Genomic DNA, 24,358 nt, shown 5'->3' with positions numbered 1-24,358 from the left:
AGGACACTAGTTCTGGTGACCTGGTGGTCCCCAAGGAGTTCCCTTCCTTTGGAGGGATTTCCTCTATCTTCCTGTTTGGCTATGGGACAGAAAGTGAAGGGAAATCTCCGCAAAGGGACAGAGATGGTGAAAAAAATTTTACAGGGGTTATAACAATCGCTTACACTATCCAAAGTGGAAAAAAAGTTTTGCTTAAAGCTCTCCTCTAACGATAGCTAATTGGAGTTAGTAGTTTGCGCACCTGGAGTCCAAGTAATGAAATTAGTTTGGAGGTGTGGTTTAAAGCTACTTTAATGGATAAAAGACACTCCAACATTTTATAAATGCTGTTCATTAGAAGCATCAGCTGATGTGAATGATGCCTTGCAAAAAGGAGCTCTTTGAAGACATACTTTCAAGAGTAATTAAAGCAGAACTTTACTCATAACATCTTGATAAAAAATAATGTTCTTTAACAAGGAATATACATTCCACATTAATAATTATGCTACCAAAATTAGTGTGTGCTGTAAATTGCCTCCAGCATTATTCCTGTTTATTCTTGGCTGAAGCTGCCATTTTGCTGAAGCCCAGAGCCCCTGAACAGCAGTAAATCATAAAGCGAAACTAAACCCATTGATTTACTGGTTTCAAAAAACAGTTACAGTACATTCCTGCAATTGGGGCGGCACAGTGGTGCAGTGGTTAGCACTCTCGCCTAGCAGTAAAAAGGGTCGCTGGTTCGAATCCCAACCACGACACTACCTGCCTGGAGTTTGCATGTTCTCCCTGTGCCTGCGTGGGTTTCCTCCGGGTACTCCGGTTTCCTCCCACACTCCAAAGACATGCTGGTAGGTTAATTGGCTTCTGTCCAAAATTGGCCCTAGTATATGAATGGGGACCTTGGATTGAGGGTAGGGACTGATGTGAGTGTGCGATGTACAGGGTTAGGGACAAGGGTCAGGGTTGTAGACACACACTCACTCAGGTTGAACTGGATGGACTGGTGTCTTTATTCAACCTTACTAACTATGTAACTATGTAACTATGTAATACTGGAAATGCAAACTGTCATATTTGATTGTGTCCTTAAAGTGGTGTTCTGGCCAAAATTATACTTTTTAAATTAAAATACCCCTATAATACACAAGCTTAATGTATTCTAGTAAAGTTGGTCTGTAAACTAAGGTCTGTTTTGTTAGTTTATAGCAGTAGTTTGTTATTTTATAAACTTACAGCAGGCCGTGGCCATCTTAAGTGTGGGCATCTGAAGCCAGACTGTATTTCTTCCTGGCAGATCTCGCACATGCTCAGTGCAGCACAAGCAGTGTAATAGGTTTCAGCTCAGGTTTCCATAGCAACGGCAGTATCAGAGGAAGTTGGCGCCGCTTCCCAGAAGGCATTGCAAACAGGAAATGATGCGATGGGCCGCGGCCAGGGAGGTGGAAGTGAAAAATGAATACAGCAGATATACAGTAGGTGCTGAGAAAAAAAATATCCAATTCGTTTACAGTACACAGTTTAGTTAGGGATGCTGAAGAGTTGTAAAAGTGGGTGGAACTCCACTTTAACCAAACTGTCAAATCATCAAATGGCTGGTATCATAACTGATCACATGTACAGCACCATGGCAGTTGCAGATCAAACAGAAGCAGCTTCCTTGGCTGTAAAGGATAGGAGGGTTTAATTCCGCTTTAAGGCTGTCAGCAGATCAGCCTTTACAAACTCAGCAGTGCCTAAAAATGGAGAGCAACTGAGCATGTGCAGAGCAGGATGAAATAGTGCATTACTTGATTTTAAACAATATAGGCACTTATTTTTAATGTTTTACATAGCTATACCTGCAAAAGGGGCAATCCTGAAGAAATCTAGAAGGACTTTAGTCAAAAAATAAAGTTCAACTTAAGGCCTCGTTCACACCATGGTACAGAGACGTCAGTTTTTCTGCACACGTTCTGCAAGGGCACAAAGAAAAACAGTTGTTCTCTGTGTGCCCTGTTCACACCACAACACTGGTATCGCACGTAGATTTTATCTGCCCAGGAATCTGAAACGTGTATGCAGTTTTCTGCACGGGAAAAAAAACTGACATGACCTCAACATTGGTGTGAATAGGGCACATAACTGACGTACATGAAAACTGATGTCCATGTGCATGAAAACTGAGGTAAACTGTTGTCTCTGCAAGTGAAATCTGCACGGTTTTCCCATTAGTTCCGATCACTTTTCATGCACGTGTGGTGTGAACAAGCCCTTAATCTCCATAAGGCTGGAACAAAGCAATCTCAGAGTGTTTAGACCTCTATCAGCAGTTAGACAAATTGTCTATAAATAGACAGCTTAGTTCTGTGGCTACTTTTCCTAGAAGAGGGTGCCCAGCCAAGATGACACCAAAGGCACAACGCAAAATCCTTAATGAGGTAAAGAAGAACCCACAAGTAACAGCTAAATGTTTGAAGACATCACTGGAACTGACAAGCATCCCTATGAATGGTGCAAAAGGGGGCACAGCTTACCAACATCAAAAAATCATCCCAGTGGTGAAGTATGGTGGAGGGAAGAACAACGCAATTTGGATTAGTTCGGCTGTCTCACAGCCTGAGCCACTTGCAAACATTGAGGGAAAATTGAATTGCCCTCATTTACCTAAATATCCTACAGGATATTGTCAGGGTGGCTGTCTGACAGCTGAAGCTTAATAGAAGTTGGGTGCTGCAGCAAGACAATGCATCAAAGTAAATCCACCACAGACAGGCTTCAGAAAGAGAATTCACCTTTTGGAGTGGCCCAGTCAGAACCTAGACATTAACCCTATACAGATGCTGTAGAACAACCTCAAGAGAGCTATTCACACCAGACATTCTACAAATGTGTCTGAGGTGAAGCAGTTTTGTAGAGCGGAATGGTCAAAAATTCTGTTCAGGTCGGATCCAAAGCTGCTAAAAGTCACCAAATGAGGTTCACACACTTTTTTACCTCCATTAGTGTGAATGTTTAATGGGTATGTTCAATAAAGACGCAATAAATTAATATGATTTGTGTGTTATCAGCTTAAAGGAGTTGTAAAGGCAGAAGGTTTATTTATTTATTTTTATCTTAATGCATTCTATGCTTTAAAGATAAAAAAAACCTTCCGGGTGTAGCAGCCTCATTCGCCTGATTACTTACCTGAGTCCTTTCTCTCTCCAGCAATGTCCACGAGTGTCTAAGCCATCCGGGACACTCCTCCTGATTGGCTGAGACACAGCAGCAGTCAGTCAGCCAATCGGGGGAGAGAGGGGGCTGGGTTGGAGCTCCGTGTCTGAATGGGTACATGGAGCTCTGGCTCGATTGCCCCCATAGAAAGCTGCTAGCTGACGGAGCAGTCCACAGGAGGGAGGAGCCAGTAGCTGTAAAGAGGGACCCGAGAAGAGGAGCATTCGGGCTACTCTGTGCAAAACTAACCTTGACAGAGGAGGTAAGTATAACGTGTTTTTTTTTTTAAACGAGACTTTACAATCACTTTAAGCACATTAAGTTTGTCTATTTTTGTGACTTAAGGGCTGCTTACACGGACCATATATTGGGTAGTATCGGCCAGTTCAATAGAAACCGTCCGACATTTGGCCCGAGTGTGCGGCAGCTGGACCAGACTGACTGGCAAATTACGACAAAAAACAAGTTAATTTCAAGGAGTTCATGTACTTTTTGTTGCCACTGTAAATACCCAATATTTAAATCACAACTGTATGTGAAAAAATGTGGATGCATTAGGGGTCCCTAGCTTGCCAAATAGGTGTTTTGGTAAGTAGAACATTTTTATTTGAAAAACCTGATTTTCCCCTGTGTTTTTAGCCCAGGAGTGCTGGAAAATACCATGATTATGCAAGCATTTATAATGAATGGACATTGTGACGGGAGTCACTTTTGGGTGCAGGGTGACCAAGAAAATAATGTACCCTGTATCTGCCGTATTAGAAATCGTGGCTGATTCATAATGCTGGGACAAATACTGTTAGGAGATGCTGATGTCAATTCCAGCCACCTGTCTGTCTGTGTCTGCTATAATGTAAATTAGTCTAGTATGACTTGTCACAGCTTCTAAAGAGTCTTTTCATCCAGTGTGCTAATTAACCCTGCAATTGTATTGAGTTGTGTGATAATGTGTAGGAGACATGAAATCTGTCCTAAAGGTCATGTCTCTGAGTCACCTAGTCTGGGTAAATGATTAGATAATTAGCTCATGTTAATTAGGTGTCTGCTTACAGGTTGTATTTTCATCCTGTTGTATATATTTCTGTGAGATCTCAAAATAAAAAGTCATTCCTGCTTGAACCTCAAGACAGAGCCTCGTCTCGTACTTGGGGGAGAATTATTCGTATGGGTTTCTTGTTCAGCTGATTGAAGTGTTCAGTAGCTGCCTTTGTGTTCAGAAATGGAATGTCTTAAACGGCTTAAACCCCTTTTATACACGGGGTGTCGTTACAGATATTTACAAGTCTTTTCAACTATTTTTAATTTTGTTTCTATTTGTTGAACTTGATGGACTCCCTTCTTTTTTCATCCTATGAAAAGCATTTGTAAGCAAGTACTTCAAAGCATTTTGTGGAGTTTTTGGTTATTTCTACTAAAATTATAATAAGCATTTTATGCACATTTTTAAATTATGTAGCATTTTCAAGCAGTCCTGTGGAATGTAGTATTTTAGAAAAAAATGTCTGAATGTGCTCCATGCAAAGGATTTCCAAATGCTACCAAGCAAGAGACGTGCTAGGGTGAACTGTCAAGATGCAAAACACCATTTTTCTTTTTTTTTCACACAACTCTTATGGAGGTGTTTATAGAGACTGATCTAAACAACTCTTCTACATTTTTTCATGTTATAATTATGGTATAATGGTGTTGTCCCTAGGGTGGCACTAAATACAAGTCTTTTGGATACATTGCAAAAGCAGTAGTCATTTTTGGTTATGTTGTGTTATACATATAATAAATGTGTAAAATTAAATGAACCTTTCCTGAGAAGCTGACGTGCTATCTGTGCTGTTATCCCACTGTGCCTAGATGTCCATGGTGACTCCCACACCCCTACTCTGAGTGGACATATTTGCCTAGCAACTAGATTCTTTTCTCTAGAAAGAGAACATGTGGGATGTGGTGTACACAAGCAATTTACTGAACAGTTTTATCTCAGATAAGTGTACTGAAATGGCTTTGTATCTAAAGGTCAAGTTCTATATATGGGTTGTTTTTAGAGAACATTCAACTACATCTTTTAATGGGAATACTTGGAAATTTATGTTTTTCAGAGAGGCACAGCAATTATCGATTTGTGAATACTTGAATGAAAATAAAATCCTAAAACAACCTGCTGAACTTTTTGTCTTTTATGCATTTCAGCTCCAACATGAAAAAAAAAAATATATATTTTTGTGAATTTGTTGATATTATGTACAGGTTCTAAAATTATCCATTGGAACCAGTTTGCTTTTTTGTGGTCATGGTTATATGGATTCTACATAATATTTTTGTATTTCTGCCTAGCCATTGCCTTTTTGACTAGTTAATTTTATTTTTAATATACTTGATTTGATTGTAGCCGTATTAGTGCAATTGTGACAGAGGAAATTGAGTACTGTCCGTGATACTTTTTTTATTTGCACTAACATACAATTTTTCAGGACAAGCTTTAGGGGTTATGTCCCCTGCTTCAAGGTTTTTAATATAGTTACAAGAAGGGAAGTTGTTATTAAGTTGTTTTTCTATTTTAAATTAACCTGTGCCTAGATTATGCACAATAAAATATTTACATATTTTGAACAAACCAGAAAAGCCCTCAATCGCCTCAATTCCCTCAGTGTAGCTCTAAGCATTGTGGATAATTTCATCTTCAAAATTCACAACTAGTAAAGATTTGCTTCTATGAGGCTGAAACTTGAATTCATTACTAGGAAGGACTTAAATTCGACTTAATAGCATTTGTTGTGATCCTTGAGGATGTTTGAGAAAGAATTACTTCACAGTACATGCAGCTAGTGAGGCCAGAGATGGCTTATTGTAGAGTTCTTTTTTCTTTTACTACTTGTTAATAATAATACTTGTATTACCATAGATTTAGCAGAGGTGCACTTTAAAATATGGAAACCTGTAAGGCCTGTTCACACCACTGCAGTTTGAGTGCTTGAAAGACACTTACCAAAAAAAAAAATTGATCTAAAGTGTTTACTGAGCTCAACACCCTGGTCCTCACATTGTAGCTGAGGATGTAGAATGTTGTAGAGCAGGGGCTAAATGCTATGAACTGCTTTCAGGTAAGACTGCCTTTGTTTTGTATGGGTTCTTCCATCCAACCTTGGGTTCCACTGCCTGCACAACACACTGTCAGATGCACTTCTGCACGGACTGCAAGTTGAACAAGAGACCATTTTCATGTATATTGCTGTTTCTCAAATACTAGGAACCCTAATTTCACAGAGAATTGGGGTAACTGGCCATATTTTAAATGTTAGGAACTGCAGTTGTTATAATGAGAGTGGCTTTTTAAAGTGTGACTCCAGTTATTGTAAGAAAAGACAGTCCCTTTCAATTTTAGCAAATGTGTTTTTGAAGATTCTGTAACTTTTTCTGTTATGAATAAATTGCTTTTGTTTCTTTATATCCATTTCAAACTGATTTCTGAATGGGAGAGTATTACTTCATTATAATCACACTGGTACAATCTCAGGTTTCTATTAAAGGAGAAGTATAGCAAAAGCTAATTTGGCTATACTCCACCTGGGGATTACATGAGTGTAGTTTGTTCTGGACTCCTGTGACCCGTTCTCCGCCATCAGTGGGCTGATGTTAAAGCCCGCTGTCAGCTGACGTCACTTAGCCTGTCCAGGCTCAGGAAAGATCCCAACTTTATATTTGGGATCCAGCCAGAAGCCTGGACTGGCACCTGGCTCAGCCTCTCAGCGATCTGCTGAGAGGCTAAGCCAGCCCCTCCTGTCCCCCTCCATAGGCCAGCGCTCCATTGCCTGCTGGAGGGGCAGAGCAGAGAGCTGGTAACTGACTGCTCTCTGCTCAGAGCGGAGGGGGAGAAATGAGCGATCAAACACTGCTGATACACTTTAGTGTAGAAGTGGCTGAAAGCATGCTAGTTTTGACTTCCTTTTGAAGATGATGCCCATGAACACTAAATTTAATGTGAGTGAAAAGCTGAAGGTATATCATGTCTTACATATGCATTTGTGTGTGTTTATTTTCAGAACTCCCATCCTCAGAACACTTGAGCGTAGCAGATGCAACATGGCTAGCCCTTAATGTGGTCTCAGGAGGCGGAAGCTCATCTAGCTCTCAACCAATTGGAGTGACCAAAATTGCCAAATCGGTCATTGCACCGTTGGCAGACCAGAACATCTCTGTGTTTATGCTATCCACCTATCAAACAGATTTCATATTGGTAAGTCATTGTGCACGTTATATAGGATAACACAGTAACAGGATAGTGTTCTACATTGAAAAGTCAGCATAAAGAAGAGGTTGGGGAACGAATGTATATTAGTTGTGTAGGTGTAAGCTCATAAAAGTAAAGTGACAGTGCTAATGATATCACACTACATAATAAATAACAGCTAGTGGTTGTAGCAAAAGGATAAATCAACACACATGTGACCAAAACATGTGAAAAATAATTAAAGGTGTGTAAAAGTGCAACTTGCAAACACAATCAGTGAAATTAGCACCAATGGATAAGCTTAATCTTGAGATGTACCTGTTAAATACAAACAGTGCAAATATCTAAAAGAAATAACTTAAAGTGCAAATGTCCAATGTGATTAATATCTTACTGTGCATGACATGCACACAGCAAGCAAACACTAAACAGAGTGACTTGTGCAAAAAACAATCCTTGTGACTATTAGTTCATAATGTCCAAATAGAATAATTAATGAACATATGAAAGTCCTCCTTTAAAGGGTGAAGTATCTGGAACAAATCTACAGTGGTGTTTTCCTCTTCGTTCAACAAACCACACACTTATAAGTAATGGCCCCTTACCTTCAGGTAACGGGGTAACAGCATGAGACCAGTATTGGAAGTAACAGCCCTTTATCCTAATGCAGGAACTTAATCCTTCCAGGTAATGAGGTAGCAGCGTAAGACCAGTGTTTGGGAGTAGCAACCTTTTATCCTATATTCGGCATCCTCATGCAGGAGCTCAGTCCCTCCACGGGTATAAGGGGGGTAAAAGGCTGGCTTCTGTTGAACCAGCTCCAGTACACACGGGCCAAATGGTTCAATAGAAACCAGCGGATGCCGCCCAACATTCGACCTGTGTGCACAGGGCTTTACGTTTGTGGCATGTGAAAAAGGATGCTATCATTGATCAAAAGCTGGTTAAACTAAGCATGATCTAATCTACTAACTAATTGGCTTGTACATCCATCCTGTATGGTCACCTTTCCAATTTGTTACAATCACTTCTGATTCTAACATTGTCCTTTTAAAATCTGACAACTTACACGGTGGTGTAGCATTAGCCTATGTAGCAGCTACTACTGGACCTTAAACAAGGGCCTGCATACAAGCAACTACAGACATATACTAATCTATTCTGCAATAGCAATTGAATCTTCATAGTTCTCTCATATGTTATAACAGGATCCTATTGCAACCAACCAAAAGTCAACTGTTATTAAACTGTTTAAAATAGGCTGATTAAAATGGTTATATAAGTGTTATTATTTATTACGTCACATTGTTAAAATAAACCCCATACTTGCATTTTACCTTAAAGTGACACTAAAAAATATTATTCTTCTCCAAAAATAATCTATATACAGTGTGCATCTACTACTTAATGGCTCCGTAATCTATTTTCATGAAATTGTTACTTATTGTGTTTTTCTGCCTCTTTTATGCTCCCAAATCTCTCCTTTTCCCACCCACTTCCATTTTTTTGGAACAAGCAGTGGTTGCGGTCATGTGTACTGCCCTATGCACACAACAAATCCTATAGTTCATAGTCAATCTCTGGAGAGAGAAAGAGAGGGTGGCTATGTGAACCTATGGACAACGAATGTGGCTACCCTCTAACAGGAAGTTGAATCACAGTAGCAAAAAAAAAAAAAGGAATTTGGAGGAAGTTGTCAGCAATAGAAGGGACTCTTTTTTTTTTTTTTTTTTTGAGTTAAAGATACATACTTGAATAGTATTTTTTCCTTCTAAGCCAGCGTAAACCAGAGTTTAGAGTCACTTTAAGCAGTACAAAAAATGCATAAATAGATTTATTTCAGATCACTGCAGTAGCCACAAACAACCATGTAGATTTCATCATTGCAGCTGAATAAATGTAATTTTACACTTTGCAGATCATTCTGCTTGATTAAATAGATATAGGCTATGTAAAAGACTATATTAAAGCAAATCTTCTACCTCAAAAAATAAAATCTTTGTCTTGTAATCTGAAATCACCAGATGATAGCTTGATTTCTTGTGCTATGTCTTTGCCAGGTACGCGAGAGGGATCTGCCATTTGTAATGCACACGCTGGCAGCAGAATTTACTATATTGCAGGTGGTGAATGGAGAGACTGTGGCTGCTGATAATCTTGGAGTAACAAATGGATTTGTGAAACCCAAGCTTGGTAAGTGCCATTCACAGATACCTATCGAATCATACGAGGACATTTATTATTAGGGGAAAAAAAACTTTTTAGCTGCTTAGACATAATTGTGTCTATCCGGTGACTGGTAGACATGTGCACTGCCGAAAAATTAGTTCATTTTCATTTCGTTTGGGGTTTTTTGTTTTGTTTTTTTTTTCGGGTCATTTGTTATGTTTGCAATTTGTAAATTCTAAAATTTTTAAATCCGAAAATAAGAAAGAATAAATAACTAATAATAACTGACTATTAAATTATTATTGGAATTTCCTTTCAAATTTGGCTGTTAGTGAGCGTAATGAATACGAATTTATCCGAAGTTATGAATTATCCGAATTAACAAATGCCGCATCTAAACAAATGGACTGGATGAATTCATTATAAATATGTTTTTATTATTATTATTATTGTTATTTATTATTATTAGTTACGTTCCATTTGGTTAGATACGGAATTCGTTATTTCGGATAATTCGTAACTTCGGATAAATTCGTATTCGTTAGGTTCACTAACAGCCAAATTTGAAATGAGATTCCAATACCTAGAAATTAATAGTAATAGTTAAGTTATTATTAGTTATTATTTCAGATTTTTGGATTTTCAAATTTTTCGAAATTATGAATTTTCAAATTTACAAATATACAGAAAAAATTGTTATTTTGGATATTTCTGAATTAACATATTTGTGGAAATTCGATAAAAAAAGAATTTGGAACGAAACGAATTGCACATGTCTAGTGACTGGCAGACAAGCAGTATTTGCAGAGGAGGGAAACACCAGTTAATGTTTACTCGGATGGTAAAATTGCTTGCACATCAAATCCATACTTTGGCATGATTTTAATATGTGTATATTTTGGGTGTCCAGGCTATGCATGCATAGGACCTGGCAGGTACATCTAGACTTCTGTATTTTTTTTTTTCATTTTTTTTTTCCAGTCAGGCCTCACACATTGTATTATGAGGCAAACAATGTAGTTGTTTATAAATATTACACGTTGTAATACATTTTTTAATCTTCTGCGGTGCAAAAAAAAGACAAAAAATGCAAATGAACAAAAAATCCGAACAACTGGTACATATTAAAGTCCAACTAAAGGCAAATCCTTTTCTTTTTTTTAGTTTTGGATAGAGTGGAGATGGATTAGAATATCCAAAATTAAAAAATGTGCCTATAGTTCTACTTTAATTAAAAATAAACATAAACTGAAAAAACTGAATATAAGCGCAGCTAGAGCCCTGTCTAGGCACATGTATAGTCCAACAGCTGGATAAAAAAATGGACACACAAACTGGAGTATATATAAAGTGACATTATGTGCCTTATCAAATGTAGAGAAGTGAGGAGGAAGCAATTGGAGAGGGGGGGGGGGGGGAGTCAGTGTCTAGGCCATGTTCTAGAGCTGCATGATTCTGGCTAAAATGAGAATCACGATTTTTTTGCTTAGAAGATAGATCACAATTCTCTCACGATTCTCACGTAATCTTTTAAATTAAAACAAAAATGGGCTAACTTTACGGTTTTGTGTTTTTTTTTTTTTTTTTTTTTTTGTTTTTTTTAATTTTCATTGAAGTGTATTTTTTCCCAAAAAATTGCGTTTGAAAGGCCACTGGGCAAATACAGTGTGACGTAAAATATTGCAGCAATTGACATTTTATTCCCCAGGGTCTCTGCTAAAATATAGATAATATTTGGGGGTTCCAAGTAATTTTCTTGCAAAAAATATTGATTTTAACTTAAACAAGCATCAGAAAAAGATTTAGACGGCTTTGACACCAAGCCACCCATCAGCAGTAAAATGCCGCTATTTTTAGCAGCGTTTTACTGTCGGATTTGCGGCGCATTTCGGCCGCTAGCGGGGTGCTTTTACCCTCCACTAGCGGCCGAGAAAGGGTCAAAACCGCCCTCAATGCGCCGCAATAGTGGTGTTTTGCCGGCGGTATCCCAGCGCTGCCCCATTTATTTCAATGGGGAGGAGCGGCAAACACACCGCTCCTTCACCGTTCCAAAGAAGTAGCTGGCAGGACTTTTCCTGACGTCCTGCCAGCGCACCGCTCCAGTGTGCAAGCCCTCGGGCTTGCACACTGGAGACAATGGAGCAGCTGTTTGAGGGCGGATTGCAGGTGCTATTTTTAATGCTATAGCACCTGCAAAACGCCCTCGGTGTGAAAGGGGTCTTAGATTTTAAGTGGTTAAACTTCCTGCATTTACACGTTGTTAAAAACTTGTCAGACTGCCTGGATTTTTTCTTTACACACAGAAGTTTATCCCTTTGATCTAAGAAGGAAGAGTTAGTTACAATGTTTCATGTTAAAAACTTGGCAGACTGCCCAGATGTTTTCTTTTGACAGCTGAGTGAGCAGATAAGTCTCTCCACTTGTCATATGAAAGAATCGGCAAGCTCTGCAATAGAGATAGTCGGGGGGGTTGAATCGAGATCACAATTTTTTTAACGATTAATTGTGCAGCTCTACCATGTTCTATCTAAACTTGCTACAGAAAAATGGCAACCGATTGGACACTGACTCACTGTAACCAAAACTAAACCAGGTAATGTAAGATGGCTTCAGCTCTGCTCTCCACCGACAGGGGAGGTCCTTCAGATGCATTTCGCCCCAAAGTGGGCTTAATCACTGAGGTCTCAATTACAGTAACAGTGAGTGTTTTATTCAGTATTTGTCATTATTCTTCCCTCTAAATGCAGAATCAACTATTGTATTGGAGTAGCACTGGAGATCCACATCTCTGGTGATTGGAGTGTTTGTAAAGTTGGTCCTGTGTTCTATTTATTTCTGCTCCCCGCCTCATAAACGGAGGCATGGAGACCAAAATGATTTTCTGAGTCTAAATGTTTGTTCCCAAATGGTCAGGTTCCCTTATGTATGGTCACATTTCATGTTCATCTAGTAGAGGAAAGTCAAGAAAGTTCAAGAATTAAATCTTGAGGAGCAATGAGTGATCGGTTGTGTCAAAAGCTGAAGACTGATCAGAAACCTTAAGATTTTGTACATGATAGAATTTTAGTATGATCTTTCAGTGGAGTGAGTTTTGAACAGTGATGACATGAATGATTATGGTATAATCCACATTGTAGAAGGTCTCATGTAAAATTTGAAAAGAAGCATCTTGCTTGTTTTATTAGATGTATAGGAGTCTGACAGATAATGGTAGATGAGAAACAGGTAAAAAAATGTGTTTTTCTGAGTATGTAATTGAACGAAGAAGGGGATATACCAGTTAAAGGCATGGAATAAACAGAGCATATTAATGCTTGGATTAAGCATGGGGAGAAACTAATGAGGTAAGGGATGGTGCCAGGATAACAGCTAGTAAATTGGGATATAAAAAATGTGTCCAGTCATTGGGATAATACCTGGCAGAGTGTAAACTAGTGTGACAGCAGAAGTGGAAATCTCCTCTGGTGATATATAGTTGGAAGGAAGTGCTCCAGAACAAAGTAAGGGAGTTCAAAGCACTAAATAGCAGTTTTGAATTGCTGGTTTATGTGGATATGGGAAAGGAAAAATCGCTGCTTGATGAGTAAGGCAGTTTACCTGTACTTGCAGGAAATTCCCTTTACTATTTTTTCCCCCAGCCATGCAGAAAAACCTTTTCATCTGATTATAAATGAATAGGAACTACCACATTTATATTTGTTTAATGCAAATCTATAGATTAGGCCTCACCTAGGTGGCTTTTGGGTTGATTCAGATTCCAGTGATTCTGCTCTTTAAAGCCCAACTCCCTATTTTTATATTGAATAGAGCAGGAAAGGATCTCCCTTTTAGAAACACACAGTGATAACAACTTGACCCTCCAAGCTCTATCCAGAACTACAAAATAAACATTTGTGGATGGAGTTTGAGGTTAGATTTTTTTATCTTCTCTTATCAATGTAAAAAAGAAATCAGTACTGAGTTAGGGAAGCTGTGGTAGTTGACATATCTTTATGAAAATGCCAGGCTTGCATGCTTATATGGTGGTTTAAACAGTTTTTGGGACACTAACAATACAAACATGTATGCTGTGTTTTGACTTTTTTCTGACTTCATCTTCATGCTTGCTCCTGAACAATGACTAAAACCAGTGTCAAGTAGGGAACCTAGTCTTATCAGGAGTTGAGCAGTGGCAAGCCCCAATTTCTTGTCAGTACAGATTTCATTTAAACTTTAAATGCCGAATTGTGGTGTTGTACACAATAACAATTTTACATATTGTAATAGACATAGTACTGGTAACAATGGTGTCCAATAATTTTCTCAGGTCTTCAAGAAATTGATCATATCAGAGATTCGGTAGGATGGTGACCATCATTGCCAGCAATTGTTAGGTTGAACATATTCCAATTGCATAACCCAGTATTTAATGCTTTCTGTAGTTATTGAATTGACAGGAGTTCTGTAATTCTTTTTTGTGAAGAGACTTCTTCAGTAGGTAATTTGGGTTCCGAGTCTTCAGTAAGGATACACTGACAGATGCTTTTTTCTCATTGACTTGTTTGAGGAGAGAATTGCTTCTGATGCAAACAAAAGCCTGTTGACACTAGAGCCCTTAGATAGCAAGACTTTAAAAAACTTAGTGTTTTCTTGTTCTCCCTTTGTGTGTGTGTGTGTGTGTGTGTGTGTGTGTGTGTATATATATATATATATATATATATATATATATATATATATATATATATATATATATATAAATGTACTATTTTTTTTCTCCTTCCAGTTCAGAGGCCAGTTATTCATCCACTTTCAAGCCCCAGCAATATGTTCTGCGTTACCAGCCTGGATCCATATACACTTCCAACTGTGACTACACTCCTAATGGATGTTATGTTTTACTCCAATGGGTAGGTACCTGGAACAGCACACATTTAAAACACTCTTTCTATGTACTGTTTCTTTTTGTTTTGTTTTTTTTTTCTTTTACTAGTGTTTTATTGACAGTAAGCAAACTGTACATACAAAGCCAACAGAGGCCATGTCAATATTCCAAATAGTAGAAAATGTACACATCTGCTGAATAAAATATTAGGCACATAACCACAGATGGAGCAACATAATATATATGCAAACACATTTAAAGGACAAACAAACAAACGAAGCGCTGCCATGTAGGGTTCAATGCTAAAAACACAAGGTGGTCAAGTTGGGACCCAGGTGTAAATAGCAGCAGAGCATCTTCTGCAGAAAAGGTAGGGAGAGACTACTTCTATTAAATTGGTGGCCCCAACCAGCTGATACCTTTACCGTTAAATTGGACATTAAAAAAAAGATGAAAAGAGAAGGAAAGTCAGAAAAAAGGAGAGGAAGAAAGAAAAAAAAAAAAAAAGGAGAGAGGTACCGGAGAATTTCAATAAACATAGGATCAGATATGAAAAAGAAGGTGGTCAAATCTAGATGGCTGGGCATAATCAATCCTTTTTTTTTTTTTTTTGTTCTCCTCATGTACGTGATCTAAATGAAGAAGTTGTGGTCAGTTGTTTTTTTTTTTTTTTTTTTTTTATCGTGCTACAGCAGTAAGGTGTGTCTGCAAATATGAGAGAAGGCAACAGCTTGACTTTCATTACATGAATGTAGCTTTTTGAACATAGTAGAAACCTTTTGCATGATTACTTTCAATTTGCCTGTGCAACACTGTATATTTTCATCTTTGCAGTCAAATTTAAGAAACCCCCACTGTTGGTTTGTGTTCCCTTTCACATAGCATACCTAAAAATACAATTCTTACCTTTTAGTTTTTTCTTATTTCGAGCAGATTTATACATAGGACTTTATAGGTGGTTTCTATTCACCATAGCTTGCAATGTGCAATTAAGGGACAGATTTCTTTAAAAGGGCTACTCTGTGTGGTGTGTCTATGGGTTGGTTACTCTATGGTTGGGGGTCAGCAACCCGTCGACCATGGACAGGTCGACTGCGAACAGGTCTGACTGCTGCCTGCTCTCTCTTGTAATATTTATTTTATTTTTGTGTCCACAATCACACTGTGTTTGCAATCTATGTTTGGGGTTAACAATTTATTATCACCCACAGTATATCACAAAGGCAGTGCGTTTTGAACATTAGGCAGGAAACACACATAGAACTTGCATTTCTGGCACCGCGTTCTGCTGTGAACTGGCCCATACAACAGGACACTGTTCCTGGTAATCTTTGACTTCATCAGTGTTGTTCACATAGATCTCCATCTCTCTAAGGTTGCCTACCCCTGCTCTATGGGAATGGGAACATGTAACCTATACTGTATACAGTAGGTGTTATCCCAATTTTGGCCGTGTAAGTTCCTCAGACCCTTGAAGAAGTTGTGGTGGAAATGTGTGCAGGGTCTCGTAATATAATTTTGTGAGAATAACCCCAACAGACCTTTTCTGCAGTGGCTTACAAAATAGATGACTTCTTTATTGGGTTATGCGGGGGAAAAAGGCCACACGTGCACCATATTATCTGGTCTGTCAGCTCAGTGGAGAGAATGGAAAGCCATCTTAGTTGTGGTAGGGCAAGGTCATCCAGTTATATGAAGTCTGAAGTGGGCACTATTTATTTGATATGCAGTTAAGCCCCATCATTATTAAACTTTTGTTATACTCTAATGTTCAGGTTGCAATTTTTGCAAGAACCATCTCTAAAACCTTTGTTTTTCAATTTGAATACACAAGACCTGATGTCAGGATGTGCACCAGAATTTTCCTTCTTTTATTATTTTTTTTTTTCAACCATGAAGAAGCAGACTGAGTTATGTTGGTTTTATGTTGTAGAGTAAAAGATTCGGTGGTGGGCAATGAAGAATCTGGTCATATCCGCTTCTTCTCTTTTTCCCTCATTGAGGGCTACATTTCCTTGGTGATGGATGTACAGACGCAGCAGAGGTAAGGCTTGCTGAAGAGTTGTTGAAGGCATCAGTACACGTCTGTCGTCTGTTCATTGTTTCATAGGATCTAAGACATTAGGCTGTTGGTAAGATTATTATATGTTGATCATTGATTACTGTAACAATATTTTTTTTCAATTGAAAACCTTAAGACTGCTTTCATACTGAAAGCGTTGGTCGTTTTAGTGGCGCTTTAACAATGTTTAAGCGGCACTTTTCGGCTGCTAGCAGGGCGCTTTTAACCCCAAAAAACTGTTAAAAACTCCCATTTTGCGACGCTTTCAAAAAGGATGTTTGTTTCTCCAGTCCAGAAGAAGACACAGCTCTGCCTTCCAGTACAGCCCTTTCTGGCAGGGGAGGGGACCTGATCTTTCTCTGTTGCAGTTTCACTTACAGGCCTCCTCCTCACCCTTTGACTATACAGTAAAAGGGGAAGCAGCACACCAATTGGCTCAATTTTGAATGGTTGTGTCAATATTTGCAGCACACCAATTGGCTCATCTTTGAATGGTTGTGTCAATATTTGCAGCACACCAATTGGCTCATCTTTAATGGTTGTGTCAGTATTTGCCAAATGTAACATAAGTGCTTTCTTAAAAGGGCAACAAGTAAAGTACACTGACCAACAGCAATCAAAACATGGATCTTACTGATCAGCTACAGCTAGCTAAATTCTGATTGGGCACTACATGTTACAGCATTTTGTACATTGATTGCCATTTTCCGTGCAGTAACAATATTATATAATAATAATAATGCCAGCTGTTTGCCAGCCAGTAACTTTGATGTAATTTCTGTTTTTTTGGGGCTGCTTATGTAAATTATGACTTAGTAGTGTATTAAAATGGCTTTGATAATAATTGATATTTATTATAATAATAATTGAGATTATTTTGTTGTAAATAAAAGTATGTCTTTTATGACCCAGTGCTTGCCATTCTTGCGCTTAGGTTTCCTAATAATTTGCTGTTTACAAGTGCGTCGGGCGAGCTTTGGAAGATGGTTCGTATTGGCGGACAACCTCTTGGTTTTGGTATGTATTTTAAAAATGACTCCTGTCATTTGTTTATGGATATAAGAAAGTATTCTTAATATAACACTTGTAAAGGTTTGCTTACATTTAGATAGCTTGTTGTTTTACTACATCATCAGCTACTATTGCCATTGCCTACAGAGATCTTATATGCCAAACTACCTGCAAAGTGCCCATGAATGCCAACATGTCTAACTGTACCAGACATAATAGTATCATTAGACTAACACCTGTTATTAATAAAATGCCAGCAGTTTTGAGTTTAAATTGCATGTTCGTGCATTCTCTGATTACAGACTCCATAAAGAGAGATTTGCTATGAGAGTTGTTTTACCTAAATGGTTAGACCACCAAGAACTGGTAACAAAAATAGGAGGGGTGCTCTTGTTTAATAGGAAAATGTGGGTGTTATAAATCGCCTCAAGCAAATATGGGTATTTCCTATTTGTTTCCTGGAAATCACCCTTAAAAGGTGCTGCAAACCCCGCATAGGTGAATATGTTCTTGGTGAATATTCCTAGGTGCAGTTTTAGAGTTAGCATATTGAGCTGATACTAGGCTGGGTTATTGAAAGTCCAACTATTAAGAAATCAGATTAGCATCTTGGCATTGTGTGGCACATTTTAATGAATGTTTGAGGATTAGCATTGAAAAAGTCTGGCAGTAAATAAGGAGTTCAACAGAGGTATTGAAATTCAACAAAATCACAACTCAGAAGACATTTTAATTTCCCCAAAACTCTACAAATTGTCTTTCCTATAAACCCTTTGTTTACTCATGTCTACAACTGTCTGTTCTACAAAAGCCGGTCTCACGACTGGCTTCTGTCTAACGGCCATGCTAAAAAAACCAGCATCCAACCAGCATCTGATCAGCACTGACCAGTGTGCTCTGGTGGGGGAGTCCCCCCGTCACAACATAATAGCACAGTGGGGGAGATCACCGCACTAACATCACTAAGACTGGTGTTTTGCCTTGCCTACATATAGCCTACTAATAGTTACATAGGTTGAAAAAAAGACACAAGTCCATATAGTTCAACCTATATTAATATATGTCATGGGAACATATTTTGTTAAATGTATTTGATCGTGGAGGGTGTTGATAGGTTCATCACACGTTTACTAAATTCCAAAAGATTAAGTATAATTGTTGGATATGATTATAAACTTTTTAAGGGGGGTTGCTATAATCTAAATCACTACAATATCCTTGAAAATATATTCCAGTCCATTTAGAAGCATAAAACAAAAAGTACTAAAGTTCACAAACCACAGCAGCTAAAAAAAAAAAAAAGAGATTTTGTTTTTACTGAAATCATATTAGGCAGATATTCTGAACTCTTTGCCCTATTGATTAAAGGCAATTGTTTTACTGAGGAACTGACATAGACAGAGTTACTGTCTATGTCACAACACTGAGAACCCAAGGCGGTTCCTGGAATTGTCCCCACACACAAGAATAGCATATAGATGAGCTGACATCAGATTAGAAAAGTTAGGCATTGTATTACCACACTGCACCCATTATGTTGTCACTCTTTTTGACGCTCATTACCCGTCAAGTGTACTTTATAGTTAGTATTTTAGTTCCAGATAAATTACAGTGTAAACTGAAATGGTAATGCAGTCATATGTCTGTTTCCAGTGCCTGCCTCACCTAAATTCTACACATTAACCATACAACTTCCATTGTTCTCTCCTAAATTGTCTCTAACAATGTCTTCCTCTTCTGTAGCTGTACACCAGTATCTAATTCATGCTTTCTATCAGATGGTCCCTTATCCTCCACCTCCCCTATTTTTGTGTTATTTTTTAGGTGGGGTGTGCAGTACTTTTAAAAATAGAGTAATAGCGTTTCTAGATTTTATTTTTTAAAAAAAGCCCAAACTATATAGAATTGAACATTAGGTTTATAACTATTACTTTGAAAATACACACTTCTAAATTCCCTACTTTCCCATTTCTGCATTGAATTAATGTGTGCATTTTTGTTTTCAGATGAATGTGGGATTGTTGCCCAGATCTCAGAACCTTTAGCTGCTGCTGACATACCTGCCTATTATATCAGTACCTTTAAGTTTGACCATGCACTGGTGAGTTTTACACATGACAATTGTATATTGTAACAGTTCTCTATGTACCCTTTAAAAAAACATAATTGGTTCTTGGTAAGTGAAACATTCATTTTCACACTAAAAGTGAGCTTCCTATACTTAAAGAAGTAACCCTGAGGGGTATAATCTGCAAGTAGGTGTTATCCATTCCTGGGTTCTGTGATCTACGTTTTTAGGAAATGCAGACTTGAGTCGTACTAAAGCTCTACCCTCTCCCCAAAAAGCATGGCCATAAGTTTTTTTTTTCTGTTTTCCCCAAGCTTTCTACTGCTCTGTCTCAGAACGTTAGTGAGTTTTTGAAAAGCAGTCAGCAGCTGCAGCAGACACACGGGGTTTTCCGTTTTGACTCTTCCGCTTGCTCAGCGGGGAACGCTCCGCTGATACCCGCTGAGCCAGCAGATGACAAGTCCACCTCTGCTCACTTTGCAGAGACGGACCTGTCAGATCTCCCTTTCCTTTATGGGGGATCGGATGAAAACAGACCGCTTGTCTGTTTTCATCCGATCCGCCAGACGGATGGAAAATAGGGCTTCCATCCGTCTGGATTTAGAGGATCAGAGAATGGATCGGATGTCAGCAGACATGTCGCTGCTGAGATCCATCGCTCCATAGAGGTGTATGGAGCGCCTGTTCAGGTCCACATGAAAAACTGACAGGCGGATCTGAGCGGTCCGCCCGTGTGAAAGGGGCCTTAATTGAATGAAATATAAATGGAACCCTGCAGCTTCACAGCTTAATGGGATACAGCAATCACAGCAGCTTGCAGACTGTGATCACGCTGGTGCTGTGTCATTCCTGTCGCCCTATCTTCAGGTATTCCCTGGGAGCTTTGATTCTTCTAACATTCTCACCTGGAAGGTTTTTGGCTACCTTTTCAAATGGTGTATCTGGGTATGGAGCCTAGTGCATGTGCCTTTCTGTAGCCTTGACTTGCAGGTGCCAACTTCCTGTGCTTGCTGTTAGATCCCACAGTGGGTATCTCCATTCTGTTGCTAGTCCTAGGGCACTATGGATCTATTTTCTGCAGCTGCCCACAGTAAACTGAGCACTCAACATACCTCGTTGACTAGCACTGTGGTCTGTTCCTCCCAACAAGTACCTCTTACATGAATATGCATCCTGTGAGCTACAGAAGCTTCTCAAACAGGTTTCTTAAGCAAATCAATTTCATGTGTCTTATACCCAAATATAGCCTGTAATTTGTAGCAGTTATCATGCCTAGTATTTTGTTACATAATCCACTTTTCAATCATTATTTTGTATATAAAATGCCTGCAAAATTTGGTATAGCTCTTTTTATACACTCCTAATTTGATTCTGCTTCTGTGAATAACCTTTAGCCTGCTTCATCATAAAAAAAATGCAGCGGTGTGGTTTAGCCACAAACCTTGACGAGAGTTAGCTTCCTGTCATTCAGAAACTTCAGTTTTATAAGGTCAGTAGAATAAAACAGAACTTCCAATGCTTGCATCTGGACTTCTAGAGTGCTGATGTTGGGTTCCTGACGTTTTAAAACCTCAAAGTGTCTGACACTTTCAGAAAGCAAAAACTTGCTGACAGTCATGAAGTGCAGCCACCGAGGTACCTGCACATACAATACCTACAGCAGCTTTCCTTTTTCTTATATATATTGTCAGATTTTATTGACATTTTCTTTTAAAATGTACACTAAACCATGCACATGCTACTTTCTATAACTGCATGTGCGTTACACAGGGCATGTCGGCAATAAAATAATGCATTTGCTTACATGGTCCAGAAAAGGACCGGAGTAAACATAATATCACCTAGTGTCAGTTGGTGTGAGATGTTAGAGTGAAGTGACAAGGTTTGTGGTGTCATAAGAAGGAGTGAGTAAATGAGAAAAGAAATACAGAGAAAGAACAGAGCTAGGTTACAGAAAGGGACAGGGGAAAGGGGTGGGGTGAGGTAGGGGGATGTTGAAAAGGAGGAAGGGAAAAGGAATACCCGCTCAGACCCCTACCCACTTCAAGACTTTGCTGATCTGTAGTAAAGGAGAAAAAGGTTGAGTGATTGTCAGTAAGGATGAGCTCCGGCGTGTTCACAACCCGCATGTGTAGAGCCTGCTAGGAAGTCGGCACTGCATGGCGCTAATCACAGGCAATCGAGAAATGTCTCACTGCCTGTGATTAGCGCTGTGCAGTGCCGACTTCCTGGCGGGCTCTACACGTGCGGGTTTGCGAACACGCCTGATCTCATCCTTAATTGTCAGTATCCAAGATATGTCTGAAGGCACTTGGAGTGTAAGTAATTAATCCAGGTGCTCCAAACCATCATATTCTTGGTAGGTGTGTTGGAGGAGGGCAATGAGCTCCTCCATTATCATAAGTTGATTGAGTTCTACAGTCCACGTAATGGTGGTGGAGTTGGGATCTCTAATATATTGGAATCATGGATTTCCCTGCCTATAAGTAAAATGCTCAAAATGCTCTAACATGCAGTGACCATTAAATAGATCCTGATATGATGGATAGGAGGGAAATCCCCAGGGTCAAAGAGAAAAGCGAGTCCATTTCTTGTTGATAGATCTGAGCACTACTAATGGAGTGTGTAAGCATAATTGCTTTATCCTAGATGGCCTCAAAAAGATTATGTCCCAACTCCCTTTCCCAGTCTTTAGTGTATGGATTTGTAAGAAGAGCATGCAGTAAAAGTATGTTCTGGAACTGAGTTTTAATATGCGAGTTCTCTGCTGTGCAGAAGCAGAGAACCTCAAAAAGGCATACAAATCTTTAAAGGGTTAGTTAACCCTCACGATTTACTTAAAATAATCTGCTCGGTCTCCTGAGGATATGTCCCCCTGTGTATGTTTTTATATATATATATATATATATATATATATATATATATATATATATATATATACCTTATTTGTGAACGCTTATCGGCGGTAACGTGACTCGCCAGCTCTCTCCTCTCCCCGTCTGACAGATGCAGGGGGCAGGGCTGAGATTCCCCTGACATCAGTCTGGAGGAGTGGAGGAGAGAGCTGGTGGGTCACGTGACCGCCTATCAGTGCTCACAAGTAAGGTATATAAAGCTTTTTTTTTTTTTTTTTTTTTCATACAACACACACACAGGGGGACATATCCTTAGGAGAGTGGATTATTTAAAGTAAATCATGTTATTTCAGCAGCAGGAAATATACAGTACATGCCATATTGATTAATTGTGGCTCCCTGTCAATCATCTCTTATGTGGGTCACCAAGAATGAGATCTTGCGACTTCTATAGACCTAGAGGACTGGAGCCAAGCCTGGTCGAAAATGGCAAAATGTTTCTGTAATACAGTTACCTTGGAATCGGCATGTAAGGTTCTTTTCAGGTGGTATTGGGTCCTTACCTGTATAGCCCAAGCAAACCCAAAACCACACTGATAGATGTTTCAGGGGTTATGGATAACGAGACAATGTCCTCCATATCGGGTGATTACTGTATGTCCATGGTTGACCGCAATCTGGTCCAGAACCTTTGGACTGCTTTAAACTTTGTTTCACTTAATAACTCCAAAGGATGCCAAGCTGGCCATGCTCCATTGTCCCATCCTAGGCCTTTTTTTACAGCAACAAATTGACTTTTCTCTCTTTCTGGGGGGGAAGAGATGTTAGTACCTCTGACATATAAGTGTTGATTTATTTATTTATTTTTAATCCATAAAAGTGTTGATTTTTTTTAAATTGATGAGGAACCTTTACTGTTCCAGTTTCCTAAGCAAGGAAGAAAAAGCCTCCCTGGCCTTGCTAATATATAGCAAGAGGTCATCTGCGTAAGCTCCCAGTTTATGAAGGAAGTTTCCAGTGTTAAAAACCCTGTATGGAACTGTTGTGCTCTATCCCCAGTATGTTTAGATGAGGGAAGAAAAGGCAGCCCTGGCTTGTCCTCTTGTGAATTCAAATAGTCTTAGAGAAAGTGCCATTCATATGTACTGAGTTGTGGAGAAAAATATAGAAATATAGCACCATTTTTGTTTATAAAATCAGAAAGGCGGCCAGTTTGTTTTAGCATATAAAAACTTCCAACTAAATCGATCACGCACCTTCTCTGATGAAGTGAGAGAAGGTAAAGAGGATGTCTAGTTCTTGTGGTGTATTCAGTAGGGGTAATAGCCTTGATCGTGTTGTCTCTGGCTTCTCATAACTCTCACAAATCCCACTTGCTTGGAATATAATAGAAAGGGAATGTGTGGTTTATTTCTGTTTGTAAGGATTTTGGCATAATTGTTTAAATCTATGTTAAAGCTGAACTCCAGAAAAATATAAATTCTCTTTCAGTGGGTCTGTACCTACACTGCTAGAGTTAACTCCCCATTTATATCTACTGGCATAGAAAAGTAGATTTCCTTATCTGATTTTCCACTTCTAGACCTGCCCCCACAGCATCTTGTCCCCATATTCCAGTGGTCTAAGGTCCTGATTGTGTAACACCACTTTAGGTCAGTCTCCCATCTCCACCTCCATCAACACACTATCCAGGTGCTGGCCCTGTCGAGCATGGATTGCAGTAAGCAAAAAGAAGTCTGATTGGCCACATGTCCAGTAAAATCACCTTTATTTCAGCTCACTTAGCACTTAGTCATAGCTAAGTGAGCGTGAAACGTGTTAGCTGGTGATGATTTTCCCCTCTATTTGGTGTTTTTGAAAATGTTTTTATGGACATCCTGAAATAAAGGTAATTTTACTGGACGTGCGGCCAACCAGACTTCTTATTGCTTCTTGA

The 24,358-nt window shown here is 38.9% G+C and overlaps 1 protein-coding gene across 1 annotated transcript in view; it reads left to right on the top strand.

Moving 5' to 3' along the window:
* Positions 1 to 24,358, top strand: part of CASTOR2 (cytosolic arginine sensor for mTORC1 subunit 2) — a 234,407-nt gene that overhangs the window by 195,925 nt on the left and 14,124 nt on the right. Inside the window, exons 3-8 of the mRNA XM_073615078.1 lie at positions 7,209 to 7,402; positions 9,457 to 9,589; positions 14,328 to 14,451; positions 16,360 to 16,470; positions 17,423 to 17,505; positions 19,506 to 19,600. Coding sequence (XP_073471179.1) covers positions 7,209 to 7,402; positions 9,457 to 9,589; positions 14,328 to 14,451; positions 16,360 to 16,470; positions 17,423 to 17,505; positions 19,506 to 19,600 — 740 coding nt within the window. The remainder of the gene's footprint in view (positions 1 to 7,208; positions 7,403 to 9,456; positions 9,590 to 14,327; positions 14,452 to 16,359; positions 16,471 to 17,422; positions 17,506 to 19,505; positions 19,601 to 24,358) is intronic.

Source organism: Aquarana catesbeiana, linkage group LG02 (genome assembly GCF_042186555.1).
Source record: "Aquarana catesbeiana isolate 2022-GZ linkage group LG02, ASM4218655v1, whole genome shotgun sequence".
In the NCBI taxonomy this organism is placed as follows: domain Eukaryota; kingdom Metazoa; phylum Chordata; class Amphibia; order Anura; family Ranidae; genus Aquarana; species Aquarana catesbeiana.
The sequence above is the reverse complement of the archived record's forward strand: the minus strand, read 5'-3'. Positions and strand labels throughout refer to the sequence as shown.